The sequence below is a fragment of the Phodopus roborovskii genome, unplaced genomic scaffold (assembly GCF_943737965.1).
Source record: "Phodopus roborovskii unplaced genomic scaffold, PHOROB, whole genome shotgun sequence".
Classification (NCBI taxonomy): domain Eukaryota; kingdom Metazoa; phylum Chordata; class Mammalia; order Rodentia; family Cricetidae; genus Phodopus; species Phodopus roborovskii.
The window spans coordinates 20498290-20511686 of record NW_026125059.1 but is presented as its reverse complement, the minus strand read 5'-3'; the positions used below and the strand labels follow the sequence as shown (position 1 = coordinate 20511686).

The following is a 13397-nucleotide window of genomic DNA, read 5'->3' as shown; positions in this document are numbered from 1 at the left end:
AACTTGGCTAATCTCGCTGTGGCAGAATGCTGGCCAGCCAGAGAACTAGGAGTGTACTGGTAGATGTTTAACAACTGCTCTCTGGAAGAATGAGTGACATCTGTGATTTGTAGCATGAGTTGGTTGATCTTCATGATACAAATACTCCATTGTGGGTGTTTCAAGCTGATGCAAATCTGCTGGAAAATTCTCTGAAAACTAATTCTGGGTTTTTGCAAGGCTGTCTATTGAAGCTGACTGAATCAAGGCACAAACTAGGACACAATTCTGTTCATGGCCCCCAAAGGATTTGCTTTCACTGATGCTCTGTCCGGCCTCCCTTGAGGTCACAGTCTACAATTGTATGAATGGGAGGGGAAAGACAAATGAACTCTGTTAAATGCAGTTTTCACAGGCCACCCTTTCAAAACAGAAATCCAACCAGAAAACATCCCTGTTTAGACCATCTCAACAGCTTCCCAATGTAGACAGCCTAAAACTCATTCTCCTTACCAAAGCTTACAAAGTCCAAGGTGAAACCTTCTCTACCATGCACTGTTCTGGGCTTTGAGGTGTGAAGGTGAAGATGATATACTCAATTGGATGGCAATACTAATGCCATCTAATTAGTGAAGCTGCCAATAAATAAAACATCAACCATCAAGTACAAAATGTCAGATTGGGATCTGTGAGCAGTAGAAAGTGCTAACAAGAGAAAGAAGGTAATGAGGAGAGGACTTGGCAGTCTGGGGAATAACAATTTCCGTATAGTTGGAGGCAGTTGAATGGGGTTTCTAGATGGACTCTCATGTAACCCTAGAAGACAAACACCTTAACTCTTTCACGAATGGGCAAATTTCTTTTCCAGAAACCTCTTTTTATGACGTGTGTGTGTGTGTGTGTGTGTGTGTGTGTGTGTGTGTGTGTGTGTGTGTGTGTGTTTGCCTCTGGATGCTCACAGAGGCCAGAAAAAGGCATCTGATCCTCTAGAACTAGAATTATAAGCAATGTGAGCTGTTCAACATGGCTGCTGGGAACTAAACTTGGGTCCTCTGTAGAGCAATAAATGTTCCTAAGCATTGAGCCATCTCTTCAGACCCCTATTAGCTTTTTTAATACTACTTGGGTAGACAGGAGATCATCCGATCGTCTTTGGGTAAAAAACATGATTATCAACGGTTTCTCAACCAACAATAATCTATGGCCAGGTGCCATTTCATGAGCCAATAATGTCCAGAGGAAGCATGATGGGAACCCAAAATAAAATCCACATACGCAACTTCAGCGTATCTACTTAAGTACATTTAACAAGCAAGAAGAAAATCAAATTCATTTCATAAATATGACTCTCTTGGCCCAATAAATTAAAAAAAGGAAAGGTAACCAGTGCAAGTTTTAAAAATCCAGTGTGCTTTGGATCACACTTAACATCTCAGGATTAGCCACACTTCAAGCGCCCAGTTTGACTATCTTACGGGTCCCAGCATTTCAAACCTGTTTCTTTATTTGGAAGCCTTGAATGTGTATGCACATGCGCCCTGCTCTGTGCCCGCCACTTAGGGAACTGCCACGGCTTTAGGATCCTTTCCCTAGGTATCCGCCCCCTTTCCCGCCCCTTCAGGATCCAGGCGGAAGCTGCAGAATCAAAACGCGGCGTGCTTTACGATCGCGCTTCCTTTTACGGCAGTGTGGCGGGCCCGTCGGCCTCGCGCTCTTTTACTCTATTGGTTCCGAGGCCCCTCTCCTGGCGCTTTACGGCAGTGTGGCAGGAAAAGCCTCTGAGCCGCCCGTGGATCCGGAGTGAGTGGAGGTAACCAGGATACCCTGTGCTGATTGGGTCTGAAACCATGGACGTAGGCGAACTTTTAAGCTACCAGGTAGGTGAAGTTGGCAGGGACGGAGGGCCCCTCACCCCCGCTGGGGTCGCAGGGCCAGAGTCCCGCCATCTCACCTCCTCTGGGTCTCTGGCCCTCACTTCTCATGCTATCCGGGTCTAGCCTGTCATTGCACTTCATTCGCCGAAGCCCTCGTGGACCAAATCGAGTCTTTTCTTCTCCAGGCCTGAGCCCTTTGGCCTTCCTTTCCCACCCGGTAGTCTGGTTCCCTTCCGCTCATCTTTGGTCTCGTTTCTACCAATTCGTAGGGCTTGAGGCAATTGCGGCGAGCACTGTTTTTTCCTCGGGGTTGATCCTCAGTTTCTCTACCAACTGCTGGTGTAGCTTTGGATAAGTCTTTCCCCTGTTGCTGAGCCTCAGTTTGTTGGTTTGCTTAAATATATAACATGGATATATGTGAAAGGTCATTCGAAACCTATGCTGATGTACCCGCAATTAAGATGTTTGGAAAATGGAGCATGGGATGGGGTCAGTAAGAGACTTCTTGACCTCCTTTCTCAGGGTACTGGCGAACGGGTGGCCTAGAGGGAAGAAAGGACTTGCCTGAGGTCACTAGACAATTACAAGCTAGGATTAATTGCCTGAGGTCACTAGATAATTACAAGCTAGGATTAATTGGAGCTCAAGTGTTCAGTCTCCCAACCCAAACTTTTTCCCTCTTTTGACTGCCTAACGAGGCTCCTTGAGTCCAGCCACTTATTTGCTAGTCTCAGTAGTGTTGGAATCTGTGAAATGTAATTAGTTTGAATTAGGAAGAACTGTAATTGTAAATTGCACTGGATTTTAAAGACAGTATGAAAAAGGTAGTATTTTTATATTGATAACATGAATCTTGATCATTGGTCATATTGATTGAATCATCCTATTTGGAGTAATGGGTGAAATAAAATACAGTTTAAGCCAGTCATACCCATTTGTGTTGACTTTTAAAAGTATGGCTACTAGCAATAGCTCCGCAGTCAAGGGTAGGCAATAACAAGATGAATCTGAGTTGTTGCCGCCAAATGCCTTTAAAGTCAGTGCCTGAAAGCAGAGGCAGGTAGATCACTGTGAATTCCAGGCCAGCCAGAGCTACATAGTGAGACTCCAGTCCCCAAAACATAAGGCCTGAATTTAGAGCCCCAGAGTTGCTTGCAATCTCTTTTTTTCTTACTAACTGATTGTTGTAATCTTGAACAAAATACCTCATGGTACCAATCTCATGTTCTGTTGGGAAGCTTTTAAGAAATTGTTAGACCACTGTTTGTTGCTTAGTAAAGCAGCCCATAAATAGTAATATTGATGGTTATTTCCCTTAGTCAATATATAAAAGACTGGTCCCAGAGTCAGAGACTCCAGACATAATGAGAAAGAATTTGTAAGCCAGAAGATGTGAGGCCATAATATTTTTCTGTTAAGACAGTGTAGCTGGGTGGTGGCACACACCTTTAATCCCAGCGCTAAGGAGGCAAAGGCAAAGCAGGAGGATCTCTGAGTAGGCCAGCCTGGTCTACAGAACGAGTTCCAGGATAGCTAGGACTACACAGAAAAACTGTGTCTTGTAAAACCAACCAACCAACCAAACAAACAAAAAGACAGTGTACTTGATGATGGGACAGGATCAGTAGTGGGCAAGTCCCTGATGAATGTTTATTTGGGAGATATGGGCTGGCTAGTCGAGTCCATTGACTCGACTGGAGCAGTACTGCCAGAAAAGTTCCATTCTTTGGTTCCAGATATTTATTGAACATCTACTGTGTACACTGAACATATAATGTGGCATAAATGAGACAAGGCCTTTACTTTTGTACGAAGGGCAAATATGGTGGAGGACTCACCAAAGAAAAACTGAGTAAGTAAACAAGAATTCAGATTGCTGGGCGTGTTGTGAAGGGAGGATAGCACAATCTGCTGTGAAAATGTGAGCATGGTTTGGGGACTGCTATGCACATGACTCTTGGACACCAAAAGTGAGGCCCATCTGCATGAGGCTCTTTCATATGTGTAAAGTACACACTGGGCTTCAAAGCTGTAAAAAATGAAAAGAAAGTATCTTAATTTTTATGTAGATTGCATTTGATATATTGGATTAAGAAAAATAGGTTATTAAGCTTAAATTTTGTGCCTACTTCAAAATTTAGATCTATCCGTAAAGTTTGTGTGTGTGTGTGTGTGTGTGTGTGTGTGTTTGTGACATTCATTCTGTTTTTATTGGACAGCACTGCTGTAAATCACCTCTTTCAGGGCCTCTGTAGACTAAGTGGTCAGGGAGGGAGTCTGACAAACCAGCATTAGTGCTCTGAAGGTTGAGAAGGAGCCAGTCATGGTAGGGCAGAATGGTGAAGGCAGGAGCAGCAGCGATGAGCACAGACTCCAGGCCAATTAGGTGAGCAGAGAAGAGCCATGTAGCCAGAACTTGGTGTGTGAGCAGGACACCAGAAGGTGATGAAGATGGAGATGTAGGCAGATGACAGTCTTTGTAGGACTTTCGGTGGGCCAGGAGAAAGCCTTTGCATTTTGAGAAGCAATACAGATGTCTTTATTCAACCCACTTGTTTTGACCAAGAACTCTGGTCTGATAGGCAGGCTTAGCTGACACCATAGGCCAAGGTGGTAACTGATAGGCCAAAGCAGTGACTGACATGTCACCAGAATCTTGGTCTTGCATTTACAGCTTTGTTCCTTTGATCAGGGTCTACCTCCATTCCGATCTGAAAAGACTGTGGTGCCCGGAGTCTAGTTTGTAATCAATCAAACACGGACATCCTCCTGTGGGAAATCTTGAGAACCAGATGAGCTTATGGAAGTGAAAAGTGCTTCAAAGACAGTGATATCCTAACATGAAATAATTATTTACCTGCGTCTTCACTAAATCTATATAACAGCTTTATGAGGAATTCTCATTCTCCCCCCCCCCCCCAGTTTTTTTTTTTTTTTTTTTTTTTTTTTTTTAAATCAGGATCTTATGTAGACCAAGCTGTCATCAAACTCACTACGTAGTCAGGGATGACCTTGAGTTTCTGACCCTCCTGTACCACCTCCCAAATGCCTGGATTACAGGTGTGTACCACCACACCTGGTTTATGGTATCCTGTGGACAGAACCAGGGTTTCTTGAATACTTGACAAACACTCTACCAACCGAGCTACATCCCTAGCCCCACAGGGTCTCACTATGTAACCCTGGCTGGCTTGTAGACCAGGGTATCCTTAAGCTTACAAAGATCTGCCTGCTGCTTGCCTTTGCCTCCCAGTGCTGTGATTAGAGCATGATCACTCCTGGCATGAGGAACTGTTTTTAATCCCCATTTTACAGTGGAGTAAACTGAGACCTAACTGAAGGTACCTAGCTAGGGAATACGCGGGCAGTTCTGTTTCCTGGCTGGAGCTCCTGACTGCTGTGCTGCTCTGTCTGTGTGCCTTGTGCCAGAGGCGGAGCTAACATGCTTGCAGATGTGTTGTCAGGTATAGTACTCAGCACATGCTCCCAGTGCAGATGGTGGGACTACCTCATGGAAAGGGAAGCTGAAGCTAGGGATACAGGTTCCCTGTCTGAGAACTCAAATAGCCAGTAAGCAGCATAGCCAGCATCGGATGCCCAAGCATGTTTTCCATTTTGTTTTGGGTTTAAAAAACTTCCAGCTGATGTCTTACACATGTGTAGAAGAAAGCATAAATCGTAGGTACTGTTGCTCATAGTCAACATTGGCAAAGTGGACATCACCTGAGCACTGGCGCTCCTGTGTGGGAACGGAAGGGAGTGAAGTTGATTGATTGGAACATTCCTAACTTAAGAGTTTGACTCAGTGTCCTGAAACTTGAGGTTTTGCATCTCTGGCCAGATACCAGGTGATGCCATAGCTGGTGGTCAGGGACTGTGCCTGAAGACACCTTGGTCGAGAATCATCTGCATTCCTTTAAGCTTATCCCAGTGGAAATGGCCCCCGATTCTCATGGGCACTGGCTTGCAGGGTTCTAAGCTTGAGCTGCCATTCAAAATTGAGAGCAAATAGCTTAATCTCTCTGGGCCTCATTTTCCTTATATGCGTAATGAAGGGATTAAATATGACTCTCTCTGAGGTCCCTAGTAGCTTTAAAATTCTATGATACTAATTATTTGGGCCAAGGGCCCCAGAGAGTCCAGTAGATAAAAAAGGCTGATATAGTAGAAGGAGTTGGAGATGGGGGTTTAATCCAGCCTTTATCAGCACTTATCTGGATGACTCAGGACAAACCACTTTCCCTCATTGTACATCATTTTCCTTGTCAGTTGTCAAATGAAGAAGTGGGGCTGTACAACTTCTGGTTCTTTCCATCCCTAAAACTCAGGGTCTAAGGTGAACAAGAAAAAAGTATCATACAGTGACAAGAAATGTTTATTAAAACTTTAACATTTTTGCATACTTATTAAATTTCATATTTGGGGCAAGTCAGTGGGAAGATTGCAATTTTCTGCTGAGATTGGTTCTTCTAGTAATAGGCAGGAGAGTGCCTCAGTGTATGTCATATATCCTTGGCAGATGTTAACAATTCATTTGAGAAGACAGGAGAATTACAATGTGGACAGGAGGTGGTGGAAAAGTCTTAAGGAGGAAACCAGTTATGTTCCCAATATGGAAATGTACTTTTTTTTTTGATGCCTTCAGGCTTAGACATCTCATCAAGAAGTGTGCCCAGCAGTTGCTCGGCTGAGAAGTTTCTGCCGCATAGGCGCAGATCTGAACTCCAGGGCACTCTCATTAATACTCATTCCACAGAGGTCTGGAAAAAGTTCTTACCTCTGAAGTTTTGCAATAAAGAATTCACATTTAGTTCAGATTGGCTTGGTGGAAATGGCTGGCTTTGCACCACCAGAGAATTCTTTTTGAAGCAGATTGGGGTCAGGGACCCTTGGCTTGGGTGATGTTGCAGACACCCACTCCTGTCATATGTGGGTAATAGCTGCATTTTCTTGGGTTGGAGGGGCTTCTAGCGATCTCTAATTTTGATCCTCTCCAATTTCATACTTTTGAAATAAATTTTAATATAATCAACTGAAAGAATTTGAGGCAAGAAAAACTATTACCCTAATCCAATGAATATTTTTTGTTGCCACAGTCCTATGTATTTTGCATGACTGTAACTATGTATGTACTGTCTCATGTTCTTTTTTAAATTAAGCTTGCATTTTATCCCCACATAGCTTTCATGTTACTCTTTAACATATGTGGGCTTTTTGTTTGAGCAACAGACCCCCCCCCCCCGAGTTATTTCTCTGCAATTGGATATTTAGGTAGTATCCAGTTTTTGTTCTTGGAGGCAATATTGTGAGAAGCTTCTTTGTTCATGTGGCATTTCCTCATTCCCACTTGTCATTCATAATTACCTTGTGCTATCTCCTGAGCTAAGGGTTGCATGCATGTATTAATATCATTGAGCTCTGATCCTGGGCCTTGAATTCATGATGTGAGAAGTGAAGTGGGCATTTAAACACCTCACTGTGTGAATGTATATTCCAGTGCAAGGAATACTCAGATAAATTCAGAGCAGGGCTGGATCGGAGGGTGTGGGTTTAACTTGGTCATTGATAAAAGGGAGATATTGGAATTCCACCCTGATGGAGGAGTCTTGTGGATTACAGAGGAAGCTGGGAAGAATCTGTTGCCAACTGTCATGAGCAAACTTGTGCGATGGGTGTTGAGGGCTGGAGACAGTGGGGTCTTGTCAGCTGCAGAGACAGTACCTAGTGTTTAGGGGGAGCCACTCCCTCATTCAGTACTGTGCACTGAAGTTTTATGGCTGTCAGGATAGTACAGCTTGTGGTGATTTACATTCTCGCCATTTATCTAGTAGGCACATAAAGTGCTAGTTCAAGGATACTTGAATGAGTGTGTTTATCATTTGTACTTCTTGCTATCTGCTTTCCCCTTTTAAGATAGGAGTTGGAGTTTGTAGTTGAACTTTTTCAGTTTCTTGTCTGTGTTGTCTAAGATACATTATTGACAATACTTGTGTTCAAAATGCATTCTTCATTTTTTGGAGCCTCGTGTTGTGTTCTAACACTGAGATTACTATTCTGACCATACTGAAAGAGGCTGCTTTTTGTGTGACAACTTTGTACTTTTCCAAGTTAATTTTGTTGGCAAGGTGCCTATCAATAAGAGGTAAAGAGCCAGTTTCATTGATGATCCCATTTGTCCTATCTCTTGATATCCCCCCCCTGCCCCCTGTTTGTTTTTTCTCACCATAAGCTCCTCATCTGTCTTTCCTCCACTTCATTCTTCTCAGAGAATATATTCCTGTGCCTCTGTAAACTCAGACAGAATCTAACAGCATGTCTTGCCCATCCTCAGTGTCAAGTGATGGTTGTCCAGGAATGGGACATGTATTAGTCTTCTTGTTGCTGAGATCAAATACCTGACAAGAAGCAGCTAAAGGGTGGAAAGATTTGTTTTGGCTCACAGTTTTAGGGAAATCAATTTATATTAGTTACTTTTCTGTTGCTGTGTTGCTGTGATTGAATACCCTGACCAAAAGCAACTTAGGGAAGAAATGGCTTATTTGGGCTCACAGTTCCAGAGGGATGGAGTCCTTTCTGGTGGGGAGGGGTGGGGTGGCTGCAGGAGCATGAGGCTGCCCAGCAGTCAGAAAATAGGGATCACATTTCATATGCACATAGGCACAGAGGAAGCAGAGATTGAACAGGAAGTGAGGTCAATCTATAAACCCTCAGTGCCCACCCTCAGTGGATGTACTTCCTCCAGCAAGGCTCTACATTCTAAACATTTCATAAGCTTCTCAAACAGCAGTACCAACTGGGGATCCAGTGTTCAGATGCATGAGTCTATGGGGATATTTCTCATTCAAATAATGTCATTCCATTGTAGTGAGGAAGGTATGGCAGCACTGTGAGGTAGCTGGTCACATTGCATTCACGATCAGGAAGCAGGGAGATGAATGCTAGTACTTAACTTGAATTTTCTTTTTCACCCAATTCTGGACCCTAGCCAGTGGGCAGGTCCTGCTCATATTCTGGGTGTGTCTTCCCTCTGGGTTAAAACTTTTGGAAAACTCCCTCATAAACATATGAGGAGGTGTGTTTCCATGTTGGGTCTAAAGATTTATTTGTTTTTTAATATGTGTGAGTGTTTTGTGTGTCTGTCTGTCTGTGTTCTGTATGCATACTCTCTGGCCTCAGGGGCCCAAAGAGAGCATTAGATTGCCTGGAACCTGGAGTTACAGGTGGTTGTGAACTGTCAGGTGGGTGCTGGTCACTGAACCCAGGTCCTCTGGAAGAGCAAGTGAGGAGCCATCTTTCTAGCCCTTGCATGGGGGCTGGTCAATGCAGATCAACCATCAGGGACCTGAACCGTAGGACCCAGCTCTGCCTTTAAGTGCCTTGTGGAGTTGCCTCCTTTTGGAAACCTAGGCTCTGCTGCCCTGTTTGCTGGCTGGCACTGTGCCCTTATTTTCACCTTTGATACATACTTGCTACTTCACCTTCTGGATAGTTTTTCTCTTAAATTTTTTATTTTCTTAGTTATTTTGTGTGTGGCTGTTTTCCCTGCATGTATGTCTGTGCACCCTGTGGGTGCAGTACCCCCAGAGGCCAGAAGAGGGCATCAAATTCCCTGGGACTAGAATTACAGACAGTTGTGATCCCCCTCCCCCATGTGAGTGGGGGGGGGGAATTAGATCTGCCAGAAGAGCATCAGTCTTTTTTTTTTTTTTTTTTTTTTTTTTCAAGGTCTTCATTTTTTTATTCTTTATGTACAAAGACTAGCATGATCTGTTTCGCTGGGTAGAGTCTTGAATAATCCACTCAAGTTTGCTTAGTCCAACTTAATGAAGCCTATGTCCTTCGTGTACTGACGGAAGCACTGACGGCACATATTCAGCCCATATTTCCGGATCAGACCGTGGCGGTTGGAGCAGACGCGGCAAGAGCGAGAGCCCTGGCCGAACTTCCGCGGGTGACTCCAGTAGAGCTGCTGGTGACCCATCTTGACTTGAGGCGGCCAAAGAGGAAAAAGGAACGAGCCCGCGCACGCATGCGCTCTTCAAATTTTTGAGCATCAGTCTTCTTAACTACTGACCCATCTCTCCAGTTCCTAATTTACCTCTCAAAAATTAAAAAATAAAAGTGTGTGTGTGTGTGTGTGTGTGTGTGTGTGTGTGTACACATGTGTATGTACCTGTAACCAAAATGTCAGACTTAATTCAGGTGCTGCCAGCTCTCTCACTAATGTTCCTATATAAGGCTCCTATATAATTTTTTTTTTTTTTTGATTTTCATAATTCCTTAGTTTTTCTGTGTCAAAGTTTGAAGAGTACTGGTTTTATTTTTATTTACTTATTTATGTAGGTTTTTCTCTATGTAGCCCTGGCTGTCCTGAAACTCACTCTGTAGACCAGGCTGACCTCAAACTCAGAGATCCACCTGCCTCTGGAGTGCTGGGATTAAAGGCGTGCACCACCATCCCCAGGAAAAGAGTACTGGTTTAAAAACCCATGTTGTTGAAGAATGCCTATGTCCTCTTCTGCCTGTGATTCTCGGGCCTCACTGTCCTTAATTTTATTTTTACTGGAGTGTGACTGTAACTCCATTTTTGTCCTTTCAGAAGACCTCATCCATTCTTCCCCATTCAGCTCCTTTATGTAGCTACCTGTCAGCCCAGGAGCCCTGACTGACATTTCCTGTGTCTACTGAGCTCCTGGCCAGATGTTCGGCTATCACACAATTCTCTGCTTCCTCCTCTGTCCTCCCATGCCCAACTTTGCATTTTTGTCAGGGCTGCCAACTGTTCAGCTGACTTGAAAGAAGCCTTGGGGCCCTTTCTCAAAGATGAAAGGGCTGGGAGATGAAAGATTCTTTCCCCCTGGACCACGAAAGCTTGTGAGCCAACTCCCTTCAGTGGCCAATAAGGCATAAGCACGTGTGAAGGACCGACTCACAGACTGGGTGGGAAGAGGCCCTGTCACAGTTAACGCTTGAGGAGTTTGCACTCTAATGGGAGCTCCAACGGTTTGAGATTCCAGCGCAGTGTCTGTGCTGTCACACAGGTGTCAGCAACGTATGGTGGCATCTTGAACCAAACAGTTCTGCCTGTGGGAAGGTGAAGGCTTCCCAGAGGAGGGCAGCCATGTCTTTCAGAGCTGCCTTTCTAGCTTTCCTGTTCCAACGACCACCTCCTAGTTGTATCCTTGCACAGCTTTGCCACACAGGCGGCTTCCTAGGCAGGCTTGCTTTGATCACATGGTGATACTGTCTGTCATGGTAGATGAGGGTCCATTTCCTTTGTATGCTGACAGAGAATGCTCTTCTCCGGACATAGAGGTCATACAGCGGCGGACCCAGGCCCCCCTACTTTAGGAAGATCATTGAGGTAGTTCATATCGCATGGCCTCCTTAATTTTGGGGGTGACATTGGGGAACACAGTGTCTTTCTGTGCTCTCAGTAGGTGTCACCGTTTCAGTTGGAAGATAGAATGTATAAGGTTGAACACAATAGAGAAGTTTTCCTATATAAAAGTGACTGCATCAGAGAATGTGGTGTTTCAAAATAGCTTGTCAGCACTGTGGGAGGAAAGAATTCGAAGTCTGTGAAGTATCTTTAATGTTTAGCATGGCAGATGAATGCAGACTGTGGGTCAAATGGCCTTCATTTGAACCCCAGTCCTGCTGAGTGCTAGCTGTGTGACCTTGGGCCAGTTAATTAACCTCTGTAAGCCTTGGTTTTTATCTTTCAAATGGAGATCATCTAACAGTGCCTATCTCTAGCTCACCATCTTTAGAAATATTCTCAGGCTACCATTACATTTTTTTTTTTTTTTTTTTTAAATCCCAGGTCTCACCACATAGCCCTGACTGGCTTGGAACTTTCTATGGAGACCAGGCTGGCCTGGAACTCAGAGATCCCTGGCCTTTGTTTACTGAATGCTGGGATTAAAGGCGTGTGCCACCATGCCTGGCTATCATCTGTATATTTTGTAAAATACAGGATTAAATGAGGCAGTGTGGGTGGTATAGTTCCCAAGAAATGGTAGCTGTTGATTTTTATTATTGATATTTCAAACAAACATACTACGGGGAAACAAAAGTTTGTCTTGAATTTTGCAGAGCTGCCTCAGTATTCCCAAGATCTTTGGTCCCTTGGAGATTAAGGTTTAGAATTAAATAAAGCGAAATGAGAACAGTTTGTCACCCACACATGCCACAGTGTAGCATATTCTCAGTAGGCTGGAACATGGTTCTGTTCTACCACAGTTAGCAGTCACTGATAGCAAGAATTATGCCTCCAACATGGGCCATTTGTTCCCCGGGTCTCCTTGAAGGCACTGAGAAATCACAGTTTCTGGTTAGCGGGTAGCAGGAATCTCGCGTACAAATCACCCCCCCCCCCCTTCAGTCATCCTGAGGGAAGTAGGTGGTTTTGATCTGAGTCTGTGTAGCTGGAGAAAAACTGGAATTAGGAAATGGAGCCTGGGTTCTGAGCCTTCTTTCACCCTCTCCTGAATCAGTTATTGGCTCTGTAGTCTTTCATCTGAATTGTTAAGAACCATTTTCTTTTCCAGAGTTCCTGAGTACCTACTCTGAAACCTTAGAATCTCAGCTAGATTGCAGGTTGGCAAATGAAAACTGGTTAACCTTGTCCTGGGATTAGTGAATGAGCTAGAGACTCTTCCATTTTTGTTTTTTGGTGGGTGTATGGCTGGGGGCAGGTGCATGTACTTTGGTGTATGTGTGGTGTGTGTTGCAGTATAGGAGTCTATTGGGGGAGCACAGGAGTCAGTGTTGCGAAGCACAGAGTCGGTTGGTGTTGGGGAGCATGGGAGTCAGTGTTGGGGAGCACGGGAGTTAGTGTTGGGTGTCTTCTTCAGTCACCCTCCACTTTAGCTTTTGTATTGTTTTGTTTTTGTTATTTTAGACAGTGTCTGCTCAAGTTGTCTGGGAACTCATGATCCTCCTGCCTCAGCTTCCCATATGCTAGGATTACAGGTATTAGCCTTTTGGAAGGACATCATCTACCTCAGTCCTTGGACTTCTCCTTAGCCTTGCAATGCCCAGACCCACTAGCTACCGGAAGAAGGATCTGAAACTAAGCAACATGCCTTGCATTCCAAAAGCAGATATGATGGGTTATTGAACAGGTTGCTTGATGCCATTCACATGCTTAGTGTGTTAATGCCCAGAATTGGAAGGCGATTAGGGTTCTTCCCAGTGGGGATTTTTGTTTGACTTAAACTAACCAACTCTCTGTATCAGTGCTCTGGGGCGTACCATCTGCTCTGGGCTGTTTTCTTTGCAGCTCTGGGTTTACTAGTATCTGCACATGGAGCTTCATTGGAATCTCAAATTAATGAGAGAAACTTTCAAGCATTTTGAGGTCACATAATGGCTCAGTTAGCTGGAACAGGGGTGCAGCCATTGGTGAGGGGAAAAATAGACCTACCAAAGATCCAGCAGAACACTGGAGCTCAGCGATAAAAGAGGGCGAGAAATGACATTACTATTGATTAGTTGGGGTGGCTGCTGAAAGAAGCCCGTAATGAGGTTTAGAAGGTG

The 13397-nt window shown here is 44.3% G+C and overlaps 1 protein-coding gene across 1 annotated transcript in view; it reads left to right on the top strand.

Annotated features, from left to right (window-relative positions):
• Positions 1-1699: 1699 nt before the first annotated feature.
• The window catches only part of Ctnnbl1 (catenin beta like 1), a 155381-nt gene continuing 143683 nt past the window's right edge, over positions 1700-13397 (top strand). The window contains exon 1 of the mRNA XM_051187661.1: positions 1700-1856. Within this exon, the coding sequence (XP_051043618.1) occupies positions 1827-1856 (30 nt within the window). The 5' untranslated portion in view covers positions 1700-1826. The remainder of the gene's footprint in view (positions 1857-13397) is intronic.